The sequence below is a fragment of the Leptidea sinapis genome, chromosome 4, assembly GCF_905404315.1.
Source record: "Leptidea sinapis chromosome 4, ilLepSina1.1, whole genome shotgun sequence".
NCBI classification, from domain to species: domain Eukaryota; kingdom Metazoa; phylum Arthropoda; class Insecta; order Lepidoptera; family Pieridae; genus Leptidea; species Leptidea sinapis.
The window spans coordinates 7220532-7243450 of NC_066268.1; the positions used below are offsets into that span (position 1 = coordinate 7220532).

At 34.5% G+C, this 22919-nt stretch overlaps 1 protein-coding gene across 2 annotated transcripts in view; it reads right to left on the minus strand.

Annotated features, from left to right (window-relative positions):
- LOC126979709 (ABC transporter G family member 20-like) overlaps nt 1-22919 on the minus strand; it is a 117573-nt gene that overhangs the window by 14177 nt on the left and 80477 nt on the right. For both annotated transcript variants that reach the window (XM_050829178.1, XM_050829177.1), the window contains 4 exons: nt 15620-15710; nt 4531-4681; nt 3108-3202; nt 1747-1850 (listed from right to left, as the gene is read on the minus strand). In XM_050829178.1, the coding sequence (XP_050685135.1) occupies nt 1747-1850; nt 3108-3202; nt 4531-4681; nt 15620-15710 (441 nt within the window). The remainder of the gene's footprint in view (nt 1-1746; nt 1851-3107; nt 3203-4530; nt 4682-15619; nt 15711-22919) is intronic.

A 22919-nucleotide genomic window follows, 5' to 3' on the forward strand; every position in this document is an offset into this window, starting at 1 on the left:
ATCTTAGATCAGCCGATCTATTTGACCGCGTGCAACGCAGAGCAGCTCGAATTGTCAGGGACCTAGTGCTCTGTGAATGGCTGGATCACTTGGCGTTGCGTAGAGACGTCGCTTTATTGTGTGTCTTTTACCACATTTATCACGGGGAGTGCTCCGCTGTTTCACCTGATTCCTACCGCCGAATTCCACCTTCGCACGATACGCTACAAAATAGGATATCATCCACACCATCTGGATGTGTGGTAGTCCTCCACAATGAGGTTTCCAAGGAGCTTTCTTCCACGTACTACAAAGCTGTGGAATGAGTTTCCTCGTGCGGTGTTTCCGGGACGATACGACATTGGTACCTTCAAAAATAGCGCGTACACCTTCTGTAAAGGCCAGCAACGCTCCTGTTATTCATCAGGTGTTGCAAGAGAATGTAAGCGGCGGTGATCACTTAACACCAGGTAATCCGTACGCTCGTTTATCCTCCTTTTCCATAAAAAAGATATTACATATTTCTAGAGAACCGCTGAAAACATGCCAGGTTTATTACTATAGTGTGCGTGACAAGCCACGTCTTACACTTGCGATTTGTATAAGTGTGCGTGCATTGCTCTAAATAGAAGTTAACCGTCAGCTTCATTTTTTTTGACGTTTTCAAAGCTGTCAGTATATCTAGACATTGATCTAAGTTTAAAATAATACAAGTGTGCTTTGCTGATTGTTATATTAGTCTGTTTTATTGTTAAATAGGTTTGTTTTATATCTTTTTTCGTTTCCCGAGGAAATTATAAGGTTTATTAAAATAAAACTGGTTCAATGAAAAAAATTGCGAATTCACGAAACTCTATTAAGGAACCTTAGATAATTTATACGTCTAGATAGAGCCTCGTGCTGTTAGGCAACGCATGACAACTGGCCAGTTTTATTACTTTAGTGTGCATGACAGATACGTCAGTCACTTTGTTTTAGTGTGCGTGCTTTGCTGAAAATAGAGGCCAAAAGTGCGCCGCTATTATAACGTATAAATTATTTAAGCAAATAATTATAATATTTATTTATTCATTTTAAATTAATTAATACGGATAATACCATTATTATGTTATAATAAGTCTCAATCACTGATCAAGCTAAATCTATAAATATTTTTAAGGTTTTATTAAAAAACCGTTCTTTATATTTTGTAAAAGATTTTTCATTTTCACGGCCATTTTAGGACTCGCGCTGAACAATACACACTGCCAAAATTTCAGCTATTTAAGCTGTTGTGGTTTATTATATACACTCATGGAGGCTTACAATATACATTGTAATGACATACTAGTACAATGCACGATAAAGCAAAAAGCGTATTTTGAAAAGAGAACAATCAATTAATACTAGAATTTCTTGCGCTGTTTCTACATTCTCAGAGCGACATTTGTTACAGAAGCATAATATAAATGTAAAATTTTGGAGAAAATGTAAAATGCTCTTGATTCTTTTCCTACTGAAGAATTTTTTTTCCTATTGATCATGTGGCCTAAGCCCTGATAGAAAGAAAACACGAAACAAAAGATATTCACGCGATAGAAGTATATATAAACTTAATATTAAAACGAGGCGAGGTTAATATATGAAATACATTTTTTTTTATTTATAGTACGTTTTTATATTTTGCTTGTATTAGCCCCGCGCGTTGATACAAGGACGGAACCTTGTTATATTAACGTCTGCATGATTCTCAACGCGCGGAGTTTATGTATCGTAACTTTATCTTACCTCGGTTGCCTGGAGAACTGTTGTATGCTTTTAATAAATACGGCCTTATAGCGATTCTTTGGTTTGCTCTTAAGAGTTTGCGGGGATTCCTTTTCGGTTAAAATCTGTAAAAAATGTTAAATTTTTACCCCTTATTCATAATAGTCTGCTAACTTAAAGCATTGCTAATTCTCACTCTGTCTTCTTCTATTGACCTAAGTCAGAATGAGAAAAAACACTCCTAAGCGGCTGTTTAAGGTTAGCGGACCATTATGAATAAGGGGGTTATTAGTTTGGTCTGATACTTGTAGTCCATAGCCACGAACAATTCATCTCTCGGTTGCAAAATTCTATTTGTAAAGGCTTTCATATTTTTTTTTGTAAAAAGTCCTCCGATTAGAAGCACCCTAAGCTTTAACAACCTGTATAGAAATTAATTTTTCATACGACTACACATAATTTTAAGGTACTCCGCATACGAAGATAGACGGGGATTTTCGAGTTGAACGCGCAAAGCCCCGAATCCGAAAGCCCTTTTTTAATATTGCACCAATATGGGCTCAGTAATTAGGCTCACTCCAGTCAAAGCATTTGCATTAAGAGATAAGTTCTCGTATGTAAGTTGTCTTTTTGTGTACTGACGCGGATCACATGAAATTTTTCGATGTTTAAGCTCATGCGGTTTTACAACATCTGATTACTAAATACAAGTTAGTCTCAGTCATTGGTGAGGGTTCTCATCAATTGAATTTATTTGTCTTTAAAATTTAAGATTTTAAGCGAAACAAATGTTTATTGTTGATAATAAAGTTGAAGTTGAAAAATAAAGGTCCCTATGCGAGCCCTGCGGGACACCTGACAGAGGGGCAAAAGGCTTACACGAATAGAATATAGAATGACAGCAATAGATTTACGATTTTCATATAACATTTCCACTCTTTTTAAGAAGATACTCCAGAAGTTTAAAGATTGTGAATGAGTAGTATAGTAGAATGAGTAAGTACGTGATTAACTTTATCTAAAGCCTTGCTGACATCAGTATAAATAGTATCAAGTCCATGACCCACATCCTCAGCTACGTAAAGGACACAAGGCTTGTAGCAGCAGATCTTCAGTTATAATAGATTGGCTTAAAAATAATGAGAGAATCGGATACAACAGAGCCTCAAATACTATAATATTCAACCTCTTTCGGAGATTACAAGAGATCTGTTTTTTAGAAGATGGAAATAAATACCACTAGTATCAAGAGAATTATTAAATGATTTTTTTTGGCAGTCAAGCAATTTTGGTGCTTATTTTTACAAACATAAATTCAAAAACTCTATCTTTATGATATAAGAACAAATATAGATAAACGCAGATGTAGATTAGATACATACGTCTCGACTGCTGGTGACGGCGTTGAAATCTTCCGCCGAGTCAAATCTTCTTTCGTTAACAGTTTCTGGTATCACATCAGGAGAAGTAGTAAGCGCTGTAATGTTGTGATGATTAGATTTTAATTTTAACGTTTTATTATGTTTGGAAATATGTATTATGATATAAGGTTAGTCCGGAATTTAAAAGCAGATTCTTATAATACAAATAGCTTAATCTAATGCCGGGTTCACATCTTGTCTTGTATATAAAATTCTAGTGTCCCGGTGTTTGTTACCAAACTCCTTCAAAACGGCTAAGCCAATTGGTTTGAAAATTTGTGTGTATATCGGGTAGGTCTGAGAATCGGCCAACATCTATTTTTCATACCCCTAAATGATAAGGGTGACCCACCCCTAAATATATTTTTTATTTTTATTTTATTATGATTCAACATTAAAAAATACATACAACTTGAAATTTGCGCCCTACGTTCTACGTTCTGCAACTATTTTTGTATCGCGTATTTTTATATTATTCTGTTCCATCCACAAATCCGTTATAGGGTTGTAAGATGGCCATTGAATACAATAATTGTAATTTGATAGGTCTGAGAATAGGTCGTCGTCTATTTTTATACCCAAAAAATTTTACTTATTGATATTTTTATTTATTTTAAAATACATTATTTCTTTAAGAAGTACAGCGTTTGCTGGGTCAGCTAGTAATATTATAAAGAAGAGAAGAATGTGTCACCATTCATTTAAGATATACTAGTATCGTAGAGAAACAGAACGTGCGAGAGAGATGAATATCTCTAACGGAGATACAATAATATAGAAAAGGTAAGCGAATCTATTTTAACTGTAACAGATTTTGATTGACAAGTCATAAAAAACATAGTAGGGATTGATACTTACGTTTTAATAAATAGTCAGCCACGCTTGGCACCTAATTATTGTGAATATCAAGGAACTAGCTAACGCACACATTGACAAATTCTTCACGCATTGTAGGGCTGTCAGTTTGTCTACATGCTAGTATATTCTAATTCTGTGTATAGAAAACATATAATACCAATACGTCACCCATACATTTTTTTATGAAAATAAGGAACGAGACGAGCAGGACGTTGAGCTGATGGTAATTGAAACGCCATGCCTATTACAACACCCTGCCACTCAGGATTCTTGAAAAGCCCCAAAAATTCTGAGCGGCACTACAATTGCGCTCGTCACCTTGAGACATAAGATGTAGTCTCATTTGCCCAGTAATTTCACCAGCTAAGGCGCCCTTCAGACCGGTAATGTTTACATATTACTGTTTCATACCCATAATCTAGCCGGCATCCTGTGCAAAGGACCCTCCCACTGGTAAAATGGACTGACAACTTCTTATTAGTGGTGTTGGGGTCATTGATATACTTAGATAGAAATCAGTACTTACTAGATCTTCTTCTGATTCCTCTAGAAATTCTCTCGTTCTGTCGCAGCGCCATTTTCAAGAAAGCATCTTCTAAGGTATCACAGTCGAATTTTCTCAGTATTTCGTTGGGAGAATCTTCAGCTAACAGTTGACCGTCTCGCAGTAAAGCGATCTGTGGAGATTTAAATTCAAATTTAAAATTCAAATATTTTTAACAAAATAAGATGTGACATCACTTATTGAAAGTAAAAAAAAATCCACCCATCCCAAAATGAATGCCTCAGGCCTGAGAATAACGGGCGCAACAAACTCAGCGGGCTTTTTTTTCATCAAAAAATATGTTTACAAAGTAACATTGCTCAATTAAATTTATTATTTCGCTCCATTTCCAATTTATGGTATCATTAAGAAATTCATTTATGTTATAGTAACATTTACCACACAAACGTTTTTAACAATTATTTTTAATAACGTAATACTTTTCTTTTGAATATTTTCTGGGATCTTGTTGTAAAGGCATATACATCGTGCCACAAAAGACTTACTAACTCTAGCCGACTAGAAGGCATTATAAGCTAATGTCTGTTCCTGGTGTAAACATTTTTAATTAATGAGACTTAGATCTTCGATGTGACAGCTATGAAAACGTCGAAAAAATGGAGGTTGCAAGTTAACCTCTACTTTGAGCAATGCACGCACACCTCAAAGTGACATACAAAGCGCGAGTATAAGTAGTTTGTCACGCACACTAAAGTAATAGACCTGGCATGTTTTCATCGGTTGTCTAGCAACGAAAGGCTCTATGTACGTATAATTATCTAAGGATTGAGACATCTATATATCATATTATGAACAGCAATTATTTGAAGTGAAAATTGCTTCCAACCTTCACTGAACCGGAACCCTTCTGTAGTGTCCAAGAATCCTTAATCATACATACAATAATATCATAGAGTGGTTTATGGAGGGGTTTAGTAGCCTTATTGAGGCGCCCAGATAGTACTTTGTACATTCTCCGCGTCTACGGGCTAAGGGTCTCGACACCAACCGACTCGACACAAAGATGTATGACTCATTGAAACCGACATATTTGCAACGCTTGCTGTCTTCGGCAGTCGAAGCAGCAGCCCCAGCACCGATTAAATCATACTACTTTGATTGGTGATTTTGTCATACTAACATCACTAAGATGGCCGCCAGTCCTAGTCTCACGGTGCGGGGATTGTACAATTATTATTAATTTTCCATCTACTTACAACAATCATAACATGCACATAGTCCCTCTACCGACACAAATGTTACACGAATACAATATGAAACATAACACTTCTTCCAAGCAGGCTGTTCAACGTGAAAGAGTACGACCAAAATACTCCAAAGGAAAAAAACAAAACAACATCAAGAACAGAAATAATAATAATGATGATGAAAAAAAAAATCGCCGTTTTAAACAGATTGTAATACAATAACGTCAGGACTATTTTGAAGAACTAGGATGCGACCATTTTAAATAACCAAACAAAAGAAAATGAAAAATTGATGTATTTCTACAAAACTTACAACAATAAGACCTCCAATAATTAAAGAGTGTGACTAAAAATCAAATAAAAATCCTACATTATAATTGCAAACAATGAAAAGTCATTTTAATTTAATTGATTTGTTTCGTTTGAGTTTATTTTTACTTAACGGATTTAAGTATAATATATGCTTGCTACATGCTACAAGCTTATTGGGTATTCGAGTTTCGACGTATTCCCGTTAGGAGGTAATAGGGGTGACTATTTTCGATCATTTTAATCCCCCTATGCAATATGCAAAAGTGATCACATTTTTTACCGAACCACCAAATGACGAACTTACGAAAATTTTGGACCTATGAAATGTTTCACCTCCTCGAAGTCGTGCCATTGGCTACAAGGCAAAAGATGATATATTTTAAGTAGTATACCAGCAAGACGGATGTCCTGTACATTTTGGTGTCAATGTTAGGCGATAGCAATTTTCCTAATCATTAGGATATGGCGAGTAGGATTTCGTTTGCCTGCCCTGCCTAGTTTATTCAAAATAAGTGAAAATTAAACATAATAAAAAAAAGTATAAATATAAACCTCATTTATCTTCAGATTCATTAAAACTATTAAACAGTGTTTGATAAACAACGGTTATTTATCAATATTAAAACCACTATAGTTATTGGTCCATATTTAAAAATACGAGACGAAAAACGATATTTCAATATTTCTTTTTATTATTATTTGTTGCAATCTATCAATCTTGCAGATATTTCAGATCCGTTTATTCTCGTTGTGCCTCTCAGAGAAGGTCTTGAGGAATCTTTCTTTCTAGTCAACTTTCTTTCTAGTTTGGGCGTTCATAAGATGGCTCATTAGCACATCATTTCAAGATTTCCTTAAAAACTTAAAATACGTTATGGCTTGCAGATTATTTAAAAACATCACCGTTTTCTTAGTTCGTTGTAAGAACAATGCATAACAACTAGGAACTTATTTCAAAGACACTGAAAAAAAAAATACCACAAAGGAAGCAGGTGGAAATTCGTACCCAAATTAAACTTAACGTCATTCTAAAATTTACATTAAATTAATAAAAACAACACACAATGTACATACAACAAAAAATTCAAATTAAAATAAATTTTTGAGGCAGTAACAGTAAACTGTTAATAACAGTAGTAATAACAATGAACATTTTAAAATAAGTAACAATTATGACAGTTTGTAAGTTAAGCTAATGAAGGTTGTTGCTCGGAGTGATTATTCCGCATCGCATTTGCTGCGATTATAATTCTTGTTTTGAGTTCTTCTGTGGATGACACAGGCAAGATGTCGTAAAATAGGGGTTTCATGGGACCCCAGAGATGGAAATCAAACGTAAATTCCGGACCCTTTGCCTGCAAAGAGTCCGGAATGTGGTCTGCCACGCAATGGGTCTTCCTCGCCCTATCCAATGAGTAGGATATCGAGCCATCGCCTAACATATATTTACCAGTGGGGGAGTGAGTGAGTTTCCTTTGCACAGGATGCTGGCTAGATTATCGGTACCACAACGGTGCCTATTTCTGCCGTAAAGCAGTAATGTGTGAAAATTACTGTATTTCGGTTTGAAGGGCGCACTAGCTTGTGAAATTACCGGGAAAATGAGACTTGACATCTTACGTCTCAAGGTGACGAGCGCAATTGTATTGCCGCTCAGAATTTTTGGGTTCTTCAAGAATCCTAAGCGGCACTGTAGTGGGCAGCGTCATTACCATTAGCTGAACGTCCTGCTCGTCTCGTCCCTTATTTTCTTAAAAAAAATCGCCTAACGTTAAGACCGAAATCTGCAGGACATTAATTTTGAGGCGGTCAAACTTTTCATATGTGAAAAAATTTTCGTAAATTTTTCCCATCCCGGTTGAAATGGTTCCCTTTTGCATAATGCATATGGGGGTTTAAATTATCGCACATATTCACCCCTATCACGTCCTAACAGGAATACTCGCATATAGAATTACCAATACTTTAATTAGTCTACGCTACACGTCTTCTATATATATCTAAATAAATCGTCATCCTTAATACATCTCTTCTCAAAAAATCAAAAATTTGGCAGTAAGAAACTTTTCAACTTTTAACTTCAAATATTAACTTAAAACAAAGTAAAGGTGAAAGTATAAGTTATTTTCTACGACTTCCCGCAATTATAATGAGATGAGCCTGATGATTATGTAATAAGATAATTACCATTACAATCATTTACTGTCGGTGGTGCAATAAGTTGTAAGTACCATTGACTCTCACAACAGTGAGCCCGCCACGAAAAATGTGTTTGGAATTGGATTTTAAGTGGTAAGTGACCCTGTCTACTCAGCTAGAGGTCTCGGGTTCGAATCCCGATATGTGTAAACATTTATATGATGAATAATATGAATGTTTGTTTCTGAGTTTGGGATGGATGTTTATAAGTATTTATATATGTTTAAGTATATCGTATTAAAAGGCATAACGGCATTTATTTTCTCAAAATTGATTCCTTTAGAATTCTTTTTGATGTCATTTCTAATTGGCGCTCTGAGAGAGAAGAAGCGGCGCAAGAAACTCTCCTAGCATTCTTTTTTTGCGCTCTTTTCAATAAAAATATACAATATTGTACAGTCATTTTTATTGCTATAAAAAAATCACAGTCTAGTCCCAGGCTGTCCGATCACTTAGATATTCAGCAGTGGAGTAATAGGATTTACGACAGAGCCATTTTTTTTATAAAACATTTAAATTTATTTATAGATAATGCCTGAACAGTGGCTGGGACTTTATTATAGAAGTGTATACATTTACCCTTAAAGCTATTATGTATCTTATGAAGCCTACTAGAATTAGTTACAAGCAATCCCTTATTTCTAGTGTTATAATAATTAAAATCACTATTAACATCAATAAATATTAAATATAATTATCGTTGTTTGTTGTATGGGTACAAAACCTATAGTACCAGGCTATGCCTAGGTTGGGGCAAGATAAGTTGTGTAAAAGTGTGCAAATATTTATTTTTATTTTATTATTATTAATTAAGAATCGGACATAATATGTTTGTCAACAAGTTCAAAAGCGTGTTAATTCTTGACACAGCTCCTTAAAATATGACCTATGGCTGATTCTATTCGAAATAACGTCTAGAAAAATATATCGAGAATATGTATTAGCATGTAAAAAATTGCAATTGTTAACATATACATGAAAAAAAGATAGGTATTAGTTTTTCGTTAAAATTTTATTAGTATTGAAGGTACTTTATAAAAAGATCCTTTAAAAAGAGAAAACACTATTATTTATAGTCACTATTAATTATAGTTTATATATTTATATTTCAACTCAACTCAGAAAAATATGTCTCCGCGCGGCCGTGAAAATATATTTCTTTTAGTAACGAATATAAATTTTAATAAATATGGTATCACCCAGACACCTGGTAGAATAAATCCATGTGAAACCAATTTTTAAGTCAGTTTTTAAAAAGCTATACTATAATTTGTTAATTAACTATTTTATTTCCGATTTAGGTTATGCATCTAAACTGATTAAGTACATAAAAGTTTATATAATTAATCTAAAAATGTTTGACTTCGTGCAGCTTCTTATACATAATTTGCGATTAAAGTTTATTAATGTTTATAATATAGGGCAGGCAATAAGTTCAATGAAACCTCTAAGTACATAAACATTGATCTATTCAACACAAGTGTGGCAACGGCGAGACGGCTACTGAACAGGGATTTTTTTGATTAGGTAGTATTGGATAATGTTGTACAAGTTAGTTGATAATTTATAGTAATGTTATAGGAGTTGTAATTGGTATGCATATTATGTTCACATATATTGTGCTAATTGTATTATAGTGTATCTAGTTTATATATAATATTGGCTGTAGGTATGTTGGATTATGGGCTGGTGTATCGCACACATATGTAACTATCCAATTATATACACGTGGGATTCTATAAATGGCTAGCTATGACTATTAAGATTGTTTTGTAATGTTATGAAAGCTGTTGAATCTCCTAATATATAATAAATAAATAAATAAATTTCGTTTAAATAACATTTTTTTAAAGCTAACAAAAATTGCAAAAAATTTTTTTTATCGCGTGATCTTACTCGTATGTGAAACGAGCAAAGTGTATTTTTTATATATTCCACATTTCTCATTGGATCTAGTGCGGAATTCCACACAGACGAAGTCGCGGACGCGGACATAAGCTATAACAATATAAGTATTAATGAGGTGAATCACACAACGGCCATGGGGCGTGGAATCATTAGCATAATTGAATAATACTTTAATCGCACTCAACAATAATTATAATGAAGTACGGATTAGGGCAATAACAATATCATAATTCGCGCCACATCCTGTATTCGTTGTAATATTTCTATATGATGAGCTTTTTTTATGACAATAAGGGACGAGACTAACAGGAAGTTCAGCTGATGGTAATTGATACGCCCTGCCCATTACAATGCAGTGCCGCTCAGGATTCTTGAAAAATCCATAAACTCTGAGCGGCACTACAATTGCGCTCGCCTCCTTGAGACATAAGATGTTGAGTCTTATTTGCCCAGTAACTTCACTAGCTACGGCGCCCTTCAGACCGAAACACAGTAATGTCATAACTGTTTCACGGCAGAAATAGACGCCGTTGTGGTACCCATAATCTAGCCGGCATCCTGTGCAAAGGAGACTCTCACTTGTAAAGTAAGTAAGCTTAAACGAGAAGCTTATTTCCACTCCCTTATACAATGTATGATACAAGTGAACTAAGTTGCTCACTATACGCGAGGCTGTAGATTGCAGCCCGAGCCGTAGGCGAGGGCGTAAATCCTACAGTTAGAAAGTTGCTCACGAGTTTCGTACGCACTTTTCCAACACACTTGCGAGGAAAAACAAATATGACGTATTGCATAATAGACCAGTGTCGATAATTTTTGAAACCAAAAAAAATAATAGTAGGATGAAACCCATTGGAAATGAGAGAGAATGACAAAAATGAAAGGGAGAATATTTTCACATAATTTATGTGAAAAATTCAAAAAATCAAGTTTTTGGTTTACTGCGCTGGTATAAAAAAGTTCAAGCGTAATATGACTCTATTATGGGAAATGGCGCCCAAGTTTTTATTTTATGCACTCGTCAAATGTAACCTGATTGATTACATATAGCCTTACTTGCAAATTTTAATTTTAGTGATAAAATGCTTGTAAATTTTAAATAATTTGATAATAACAAATGGTTTTTCACACACAATTAATTTATTCCAAAAATGTAAATGGATTTTTAGCGGCATAAAACCTCTTTGTTGTTACAAAAAAAACTGTATTATCCGGTTAAATTGAAAATAATAATAATAATATTGACACAGTTTTCACACAAATTATCTTGCCCCAGATTAAGCATATATAGCCTGTGTTGTGGGTTGCAAGACAACGATATATTTAATATAATATACTTACTTAAACATACATGAATACATATAAACATATGACTCGGAAACAAACGTCCATATTCATCATATAAATGCTTGCACCTAACGGGATTCGAACCCGGGACCTCTAGCTTAGTAGGTAGGATCGCTAACCATTTGGTTATACAGTCCGCCCTGTTTACTCTCATATAATTTGCAGTTAGGTACTAACTTAACTTTGTAGGGATAATTATATTATGCACTATTGTGTAATATTATTATGCACGTGTGTGTCATAGTTCGGTTTATGGTCCTAAGAACGATGTAATAAGGCTCACTTTAGGAGCAAGTCTGTTCAAAAATATCTTTAGTCGTTTCCGTCGAACATGCACTACACCCCGTACCAGGGAATTATCGGAGTTCCAAGGAAGACGTCGATAGAGACATCTACAGGAAAATAACTTTCGAGACGTGCATTTGTATATTTACAGGAATTCTAGACTTGAATTTTAAATTTCCTTGTACAGTCAGAACAAAGACGTTCGTTACATCGTATACAAGTCAAAGGTGAATGTCAAATATGTAATATTTATATTTGTAAACATTGCTAATTGTTGTGAGGTTTTATATTTGGTTTAAGTTAATAAATGAATGAATTGACATAATAATAAATTAAAACAATAAATAAGATATTCTAAGTGTTGGCTTAAGTATAGGCAGCGGTGGATTTACACTAGGGGCAGTTGGGGCAAGTGCCCAGGGCGGCAAATTTTTCAGGGCGGCAAAATTTTGAAAGTACAATATTTTTTTTTAGTCTTATCAATGTTGCTCAATATAATTAATTAATTCTGTGAATTAATAATTTATGGTTTAATTGATAATTCTATTTATCCATTGTGTGTAAATTATAATTTTGGCACGTTTAGTAAAAATTAAAAATAAGAACGATTTAATCAATTTATTCCCTGGATATTTAAAATAATAATCGATTTTTTTTATTGTCTGGAATTAAAAATAATAATTAGTATTTGTTTTGATAAAGTATCTGCAATAAATAAGTTATTTTAGTTTTGAAAAATAAAATATATAAACTGTAAGTTTAACTAAAATTATTGGGGCGGATTTTTTTTCCGGTGCCCAGGGGCGGCATTAAGTTTAAATCCGGCCCTGATTAAAAGTGTTACACACATTTCAAAAACATAGACACAAACACAAATATTGAATTAAACTCAATGCAAACATTATCGGAATATTTACAAATTGAATTATAAATAACCTGTATATTACGGGCTTGTTAGATCTATACTTCGCTCTGGTATTATATTTTGGAGCAACAGTAGTGGAGGCAGGGGCGTACATATCATATATATATAGGCAATTAGGCAGTGCCTACCTCGTTATGAACCTAAATAAATATAACAATAGTGTTAAAGTTAATTTACTTTTATTTAGTTCGGTTATTATAAAATAAAATCACATTAATTGTTTTCAAAGAAAAAAAGAATACAGAATAACATACATGCTACAGATTACAAATTAAAATGAAAACAAAAGGTAGCGGCTCAGTTTCTGCTGCTCGGCGTACATTACTCCAAGCAGCGCTGGTTTTCAGCCGCCCCGCTCCCTGAGGTGTTATTAGCGAACTATTAGAGTCCACGACCACCAGATATAGATACCAAGAAAATTTATAATAAACTTTCAATTTAATATTATGTCACCAAACTTCCATTGAAACTCATAAAATATTTCCTTACGCTATATACTAAATACCTACGGTAACCAATATCCAGATTGCATATTCCAAAGCTTAACTACGACTAGTTGGATCTACAGTGCACATGCAGTACTGCTTTCATAAATAAATGCTGTATAAGAGCTATGTTCAAATTAGAAAGGACACACAGTTGTGTGCTCTTTTTTAAGAAATATAGTATTTTAACACTACCTGCGCTATCTAATATATAAAATTCTCATGTCGCGGTGTTTGTAGTTAAACTCCTTCGAAACGGCTTGATCGATTCTCATGAAATTTTGAGTGCATATTGGGTAGGTCTGAGAATCGGGCAACATCTATTTTTCATCCCCCTAAATGTTAAGGAAGGTCCACGCCAAAATTTATTTTAATTTTTTTTTAAATTTGTTTGATTATGAGTCAGCATTAAAAATACATACAACTTCAAATTTCACCCATCAACGATCAACAGTTACTTTTGTATCGTGATTTGAATATCGGCAATACAACGTTTGCTGGGTCAGCTAGTATTAATATATATTATGGAAGTAGCTGTCTTCGTAAAAGACAACCTCCACCTTTACAAAATGAGATCTTATGGCTACACAAGAAATTTACGTTTTGAAAATCGCTTATGTCTGGAGAAATCAAACACCATTTTGAAACATTAAAGTATAATATGCATGGCACAACAAATTTATAATAAATTCCAGAGCATTTGAGAAACTGGCCTAAAAAGGAATTTAAACGTAAACTTTAAATATATATAGCGCATAAATGTTATTATAATGTGAATGAATTTTTAAAAAAGACTTTGAATCTTTGAAGTAACAGTGAAAAATTAGTATTTAGGAACTTACGTATTTTGAACATAATTTTTAATGTAACTATGACATTTATAATAATTTTTATTAATAGTAATGTAATTCAGTAATCACTCATATTTTTTACCTAATGATGCGATTAATTTAATTTAACTTCATTTAATGATGTAATCAATTTTGTTTTGTGGTAATTATTATTGTTTTTTTTTCTTTATTTGAAATATTTGTGTGCTCAATAAAGATACACTTGGAGATCTAAAATGTATTTAAAACATTTATAATCTATTACCCTTGTTAACAAATAAAGGTCTTACTTACTTCCATACTTACTTCCGTTAGAAAACTCCTATCAGAAAGTAAACGACATTCTCCAGAACAGGAATCTACCTTTAGATCACCTAAAACAAACCTAATGGGAAGGCTCCGTATATAATAGATGATTTTGATCAACAAGTAATCCGGAGATCGATTCACAATTTTCACATTACAAATAATGAAATTATTTTACTACAGTATTTTCATCGTCAGAATTTCTTTATTCGTCTTTCGTAGATTATAAAGATTGTAATGTAATTGTATTTGAAAACCAACGGAAGATAACCGCAAACTGCTAATGAAAAAGCATGAAAATTGATACACAGATCGCCCTGCGGAGTCTGTGCTACATGACTTAAGCGGCTTTATGCCCGTTGAAGTCACCAAATTTCAACGGAGTGAAACTGTCGATAGAACGCAGCATATGATAATATTTGTCTTTACGTTGCCACTATAAGACTTATAAACTGACGCGGTTTAAAAAATCTACGTGCAGCTAGAGAGTAGACAGGTACCCTACCCTCAAAATTGCCAAGACGGTGACAGTATGTATTTTCCCAAACGAACACACACACCAACATGAGGCAAACAATTACTGCTCCGTCCGATACAGATTACGATGAGTGGCCTAGACGAGAATACTCAGGGAGGGATTCTCCGACTCTGGCAGAGCCGGTGCAATCCTGGTGTAAAATATCTATAGGACCGCTGACGTCTTGTGGGAGACGCATGGGCGCCGTTTCGGACACTAACCCATGTGAATCATAGCGGAGCTGGGCTGGTACTTCACTCCAGTTTTCTGTGGGAGTATAATACTAATCTGGTCGAATCTGACCCGTACGTGCACTCTTCATAGGCCGGCAGCGTGACTCTGCCACATTGAAAACTCCTTAGACACTTCTAACGACAACTTAAGGCCGGGGACTCCCCTATTCTTTTTACGCCCCGGGACAACACAGGGCAAAAACTTTCAGTTCATAAATCTCTTTGCATAATTGGACGTAATTCCAGAAAAACGTTCCAAGCCACAATCTTGTCCAAATTGAGTTAAGAACACAAAACTGGTCACGTGATTTATATTAACGGACTGACAAAAAATGGCAGCCCTACTGTCACTCTTTAAACGACATCATGACCTAGTAGCCTAACCCACATGTATGGAATACACTAATAGTTATTAAACTTTAAGCACGAATTCCTTAAAATGTGATGTTTGTGGCTTGGAACCTTTTTCAGGAATGACGTCCAATTAAATTGATATTTAATATATTATATAGATACCTTGTTAGCCTGTTTCGTTTCATCGATATAATGCGTCGTGATGATTACAGAGGTGCCCGCTCGTGCAAGTTCGCCTAGGAAATCCCATATCCTAAAACAATGTTATACAAAATCAGTTTTGCTAATTTATTCAACTAAACAATGCTTATAACTATATTTATAATACTATGATTACATTAAATTAAATCTATCATTACGGGGAAGTGTACCAAGAATACTAGCAGCATTTCCACGTTGAATAGTTAGGCTGATCCATTGAACGAAATAGCTGCCAGTGCTTGGGTTACCAGTAGCTCTTGTGAGAAGCGTTTAGTACTTTGTACATTCTCCGTGTCTCTGGCACCCACGGGCCAAGTGTCTCGACACTAAACGACACAAAGATGTAAGACTCACTGAGACCGATATATTGCGACGCTTTCTGTCTTTATCAGTCAAAGTAGCAGCCCCAGCACCAAATGAAATAGTTTGGACATGAAAAGCCGACGCAAATCGCGTCCCACACCAGCGCCTTTCCCCATGCCGAAGCCACTATAGTTATTTCGTCAGAACGTTTGTAATCGCGATATTTAGCTCTAAAAAGCTGGTAATTTATTACCTGCGGATGACTTCATCCAATGCTGGCGTGACGCGTGTTACCGCCTGCCGATTTTATTCAAGATAGCCCCTGATGTCCAAAAGCCACTGTACGCCACGGCGTCAAGGATATTATCTAATATAAAAAATTCTCATGTCCCGGTGCTTGTTACCAAACTCCTCCGAAACGGCTATACCAATAAATTGTTTGAAAATTTGTATATATCGGGTAGTTCTGAGAATCGGCCAACATCTATTTTTCATACCCCTAAATGATCAGTCACGAATGTGGTCACCAACCCCTAAATATATTTTTTTATTTTACAATTTTTTTATTTTATATGATTCAGCACTAAACAACATTACATAAATCTTCAAATTTTCAGACGTCTACGATCAACACCTATTTTTGTATCGCAATTTTAATATTATTCTATTCCATCCACAGATACGCAATAGAGTTGCAAGATGGCAATCGAATATAATGATTATTGTAGTACGATAAATTTTATGTACGATATATTTGGTAGGTCTGAGAATCGGTCGTCATCTATTTTTTATACCCCAATAATTATTGTTTTTTTTATTACTTTATATGGCAATACAACGTTTGCTGGGTCAGCTAGTCAAATATATAAAATCTCGTGTCCCGGTGTTTGTTACCAAAACTCCTCCGAAACGGCTTAACCGATTTGTATGAAATATCGTTTGCAACATCTATTTTTCATACCCCTAAATGATTTGGGTGATCCACCCCTAAATATATATATTTTTTTTGCCATTTTTTTTTATATTTTCAGCATCAAAAAATATATACAACTTCAAATTTTCAAAAGTCTACGATCAACACCATCGACTTCAACATCTATTTTTCATACCCCTAAATGATTTGGGTGATCCACCCCTAAATATATATATTTTTTTTTGCCATTTTTTTATATTTTCAGCATCAAAAAATATATACAACTTCAAATTTTCAAAAGTCTACGATCAACACCATCGACTTCAACATCTATTTTTCATACCCCTAAATGATTTGGGTGATCCACCCCTAAATATATATATTTTTTTTTGCCATTTTTTTATATTTTCAGCATCAAAAAATATATACAACTTCAAATTTTCAAAAGTCTACGATCAACACCTATTTTTGTATCGCGATTTTTATATTATTCTGATCCAGCCACAGATCCCAATAGGGTTGCAAGATTTTATGTACGATATATTGGGTAAGTCTGAGAATTGGTCGTCATCTATTTTAATTCCCCCCAAAATTTTAACTATTGATTTTTTTTATTACTTTATATTGCAATACAAAGTTTGCTGGGTCAGCTAGTTATTACGTCTAATATATAAAATTCTCGTGTCATGGTGTTAAACTTTGAACTCCTCCGAAACGGCTTGACCGATTCTCATGAAATTTTGAGTGCATATTGGGTAGGTCTGAGAATCGGACAACATCTATTTTTCATCCCCCTAAATGTTAAGGGAGGACGATTTTTTTTTAATTTATTGACATTTTTTTTTAATTAGTTTGATTATGAGTCAGCATTAAAAAATACATACAACTTCAATTTTCACCCATCTACGATCGACAGTTACTTTTGTATCGCGATTTTAATATCGGCAATACAACGTTTGCAGGGTCAGCTAACAATATTTAAAATTATCATCAACAAAATCAAAGATTGTCTGACATCCGTTTTCGAAACTTCGATGTGAATTTTGTGTTTTTATTTTAATTAGCAGCATTGTTATGTTATGAGAAGTATTTTTTTGGCTGGCAGTGACTTTATGAGGCGGAAAAGGATTAACATTTAGTACCATCTTTATAGCTTAATTAATGTTACTTTGGTAATATCTCAACAAATGTGTTTGGAATTTTAATTATCTATACATACATATACATAAAATTGGAGTGTCTGTTTGTTATATGTAAATAACCGTTTTTTACCACATGTATATGAATATATATACGATACACCAAAATAACATATCCGGTCTGTTTATTCCGGCTAATCTCTAAAATGGCTGGACCGATTTTGACGGGACTTTTATTGGCAGGTAGCTGATGTAATAAGGAGTAACTTGGGCTTCGTTTATTTTAGAAAAACTCTTTTATTTAAGAAAAAATAATAATGTTGCAATGTCCAAGAAACGTCCAAAAAATAATTTATATGGCATTACAACGTTTGCCGGGTCAGCTAGTAAAAATATAAAATTTTAAACTTCTATCTACTCTTTCAGGAAAAAGGATTTTCAGGATTCTTGAAAGACCCAAAAATTCTGAGCGGCACAATGCGCTCGTCACCTTGAGACATAAGATGTTAAGTCTCATTTGCCCTGTACTTTCTCTAGCTACGGCACCCCTCAGACCGAAACATAGTAATGTTTACACATTACTGTGTAATGTATAATGACGACCTGTATAGTCGAGTGGTTAGCGATCCTACCTAGTAAGCTAGAGGTCCCGGGTTCGAATCCCGGTAGGTGCAAGCATTTATATCATGAATATGGGTGTTTGTTTCCGAGTCATGGATGACGAGAATGGTAAGTATATTGTATTAAATATATCGTTGTCTTGCAACCCATAACACAGGCTATATATGCCTAATTTGGGGCAAGATAATTTGTGTAAAAAGTGTGTCAATATTATTATTATTATTACTACGTCACGGCAAAAATAGGCGCCGTTGTGGTACCCATAATCTAGGCGGCCTCCTGTGCAAAGGAGCCTCCCACTGCTTAAGACAACACTCCTTACCTCCACTTATAATACAATTCTCATCAAAAAGTAAAAAATCTATCCACCTCTGAAGTATGCGTTTGATTGAGTTTTATGTTCTTTTTTAAAACAAAAAATCAATGCCAGTGAATTGCAAATATTATTATCAGCTACTGTTTATTCAATAGGTATGTTTTTATACAAAAATTGTTTAAATAAAATATTAGTGTCTCGTATATTCTCTCTGATCTCTGAGGACTGCTTCCATGCTATAGATTCCTGGAACGGATGCGAGTCACTTCTGATGTGTGATGTTATCCAACTCTTCTTGTATCGCTGTTTTAATCTGGCTAAGCATCTTCCAGACCAAGATCTCTAACTCTGACTCGTCTCTTCGACTCATTCCACATATATTCTATGGGATCAATATCGGGGCTTTTTTCCGGCTAGACCATACCCGTAATACCATCTTTGCTTGTTTAGTTTCTCTATATAATATTCAATATTGTTATTAAAACTTCTGCTTTTCTATTAAATTAGCTTTTTCATAATTATTCAAACTGATAACTGAAAAATGATTGCCGAGTCAAAATATTATTTCATCTTGGGTCGAGTGAAAAAAATAAATGAGTCACGCATCATTAAAATACGCCTTCCATATCTTAATATATATAAATCTCGTGTCACAATGTTTGTCCTCAATGGACTCCTAAACTAACGAACGGATTTTAATGGTGATTACTTCATGGAGTGCAGTTTGGTCCAACTTGAGAGATAGGGTAGTTTTTATTTCGATTTGGGACCCATAAATATTTTTATTTTCAATATTTGTTTTATATGGACATATTTTCTATGAGAGAATTTAGTGACGCACGGTTTGACAGTTCCGCTGTGAAACAATTTCATACTAACAACAGGGAGCATATTTACGAAATAATTTTTGATGTTTTGAAAAATAAAACAGTTGTTTTTTTACTATCTACAGAACAACGTCTGTCGGGTCAGCTAGTTATTGATAAATAATTCCATTACGTAAACCAACTTTGTGAAATTATCTTCAATTACTAGGATTCACTACAAAAGAATTGTTGCTAGAATTAATTATGAACAATTACGAACCATATCGATTATGTCAAGTACTTAGTTATTATTCAGGTTTTCTTATTGTTATAGTGCGGGTAATGTATTCAATTACCTACTTCAAATAAACTATTTTAAATTCCCGCTAAGAAAATTGAAAATTTTCAAACATCGGGAAGGATTTACCCCTTTTTTCGAAATTCAAGTTTTCATCAGATCTCGACGTTTTAAGGTCCTAGGAAGCTTCCTTGACTATTCCCGCTATAGTGTCCGTACGTTTGTTTATTGTATACGTGTGTGTGTGTTATAACTTTTGAACGGGTCGACCAATTCCATCGCGGTTGGCACCATTCGAAAGGGCTTAACCAAACTTAGATTTTGAATACAATTTGGATCGATTCGGACAGGTAGATTTTAAAAAATCTCAAAAAAACTACGCAAAAAACATTTTTCATATGTGGTTTTTTTGGAAAAACTTTAAACGGCTTTACCGATCGATCCCATAAACTAATCAACTCTTAATATCAAGAAACAACGACGATCGTCACCAAGCCGGTCAAATTAGTTTGATTCGTTCGTGAGTTATCGTTGACGAAAGGAAAGCGAATGAAGTGTTCTTTCGGAATTACTTCGAAATTGTGAGTTGAAACTCAAAGATATGAAAAACTGCGTCGAATGCCGTCAACCGCGTGAAAATTAGCTCATTATTTCAAAAGTTATTGCCGCTTGAAAATTAAAAAAAAATGTGTTTTATTAAACATTTAGCAGACATGATTTCCAGAATGATTTTCCAAATTACTCCGAAACTTAATCTCTGATCAAATGAATGTTCGCAGTTCTTTTATAGAATTCTTATGTATGGGATTATATATATATATATATATATATATATATATAGATACATATATATATATTTATTTATTTATAATCGCTTATAATATGCTCACAGAATACCTTTATTTATTTATGGTGTATGTGGATGATGCAGCTACTGTACTCAATAACTTTTGTATTAATTTACATTTACTTTTTTGACTTACTCGTGTAAGACCTTAACTATTGACGTTATATTTGACGTTTGAGTGTGTTTGTTGCATCATTTTACATTTTACATATTATATTGTAATTTGAAATGATTTGCAAATCGATGTACTTAAACGTAAATCTTGATATAAAAGAATGGCAATGAGTTTCTTGCTACTTCTTCTCATTAGCTCAACCCTTTACGAAGTAGCGGTATATTCAATAAGAAAAAAAATTTTTTTTTGACATTCATAAGTGTCATTTCCGTGAATTACGTGAATAATTTGATTTTGATTTGATTTATAAATTCTCTTATAAGAGAGACAATCATTTGTTATTATTGCATATCAATACTAATTTTATTATATAATCTTGCTTAATTTTGTAATCATCGGTCGACCTCAACAAGAATAACCTTAGCACAGAAGTTGAAGAGAACAAACTTATTAAAGAGATTTTGCCAAGGTCAAATTTGTTTATCTTTCATAGTACCAATGTTCTTGACCTAACTTGTCGTGCGAATTTTTAAGGGCTATAAACAGTTTGATAATATCGATTTAAATTTTCTTTCTTATTTTTTTTTATAAATGAAAAAAATGTGTTTCACGTGCCCGTACATAGGTTAAAGGTTGTGTTTTTTTAGTGATTATTGCGATAGCCTTAGACAAGTTAATTGGATTAAGAAAGTCTTGAATGGAAGGAAAATCAAATTTTTTTTAAGAGTTGTATGGATAACGGATGCATCGCTAGCTATATTTTTTTATGAAAAAGCGGGACGAGACGAGCAGGCCGTTCAGCTGTTCACCCAAAAATTCTGAGCGGCACTACAACTGCGCTCGTCACCCTGAGACATAAGTTGTCAAGTCGCATTTGACCAGTAATTTCACTAGCTACGGCGCCCTTCAGACCGAAACACAGTAATACTTACACATTACTGCTTCTCGGCAGAAATAGGCGCCGTTGTGGTACCCATAATTAAGCCGGCATCCGGTTCAAAGAAGCCTCCCACTGATACCGAAACTTGGAACGCACGTTAAAGCCAAAGTAAAAGTCAAAAACAATTAATTCAATCAGGCTTAAACTAAGCACTTTCGAATCGTCATTAAAATATGTATTTAAGTGATTTGAATACTAAATCTACGATTTGTTCGGAAAACGTGAGATACAAGAAACTCAACGGCCACTCTTTTCAATAAAAGAGAGTATAAATAATAAACAATAAACTATATAGAAATATAAATTATCGTAAATTGGATGCATCAACATTTAGAGCTTGAATTTATTGTTTATGTAAGGACGCTTCGTGAATTTTTTTTTTATGGAATAGCAGGACAAACGAGCGTACGGGTCACCTGGTATTAAGTGATCACCGCCGCCCACATTCTCTTTCAACACCAGAGGAATCACAAGAGCGTTGCCGGCCTTTAAGGAAGGTGTACGCGCGTTTTGAAGGTACCCATGTCGTATCGTCCCGGAAACACCGCACAAGGAAGCTCATTCCACAGGTTTGTAGTACGTGGAAGAAAGCTCCTTGAAAACCGCACTGTGGAGGACCGCCACATCCAGATGGTGGGGATGATAACCTAACTTGTGGCGTGTCGTGCGAAGGTGGAATTCGGCGGCAGGAAGCAGGTTAAACAGCTCTTCGGAACACTCCCCGTGATAAATGCGGTAGAAGACACACAATGAAGCGACGTATGTATGCAACGCCAAGTGATCGAGCCGTTTACAGAGCACTGGGTCCCCGACAACTCGAGCTGCTCTGCGTTGCACGCGGTCAAATGGATCGAGCTGATACTGGGGTGCGCCAGACCAGAGATGACAGCAATACTCCATGTGAGGCCGGACCTGCGCTTTGTAGAGCGCTAGAATGTGGGCCGGCTTGAAGTATTGCCGTGC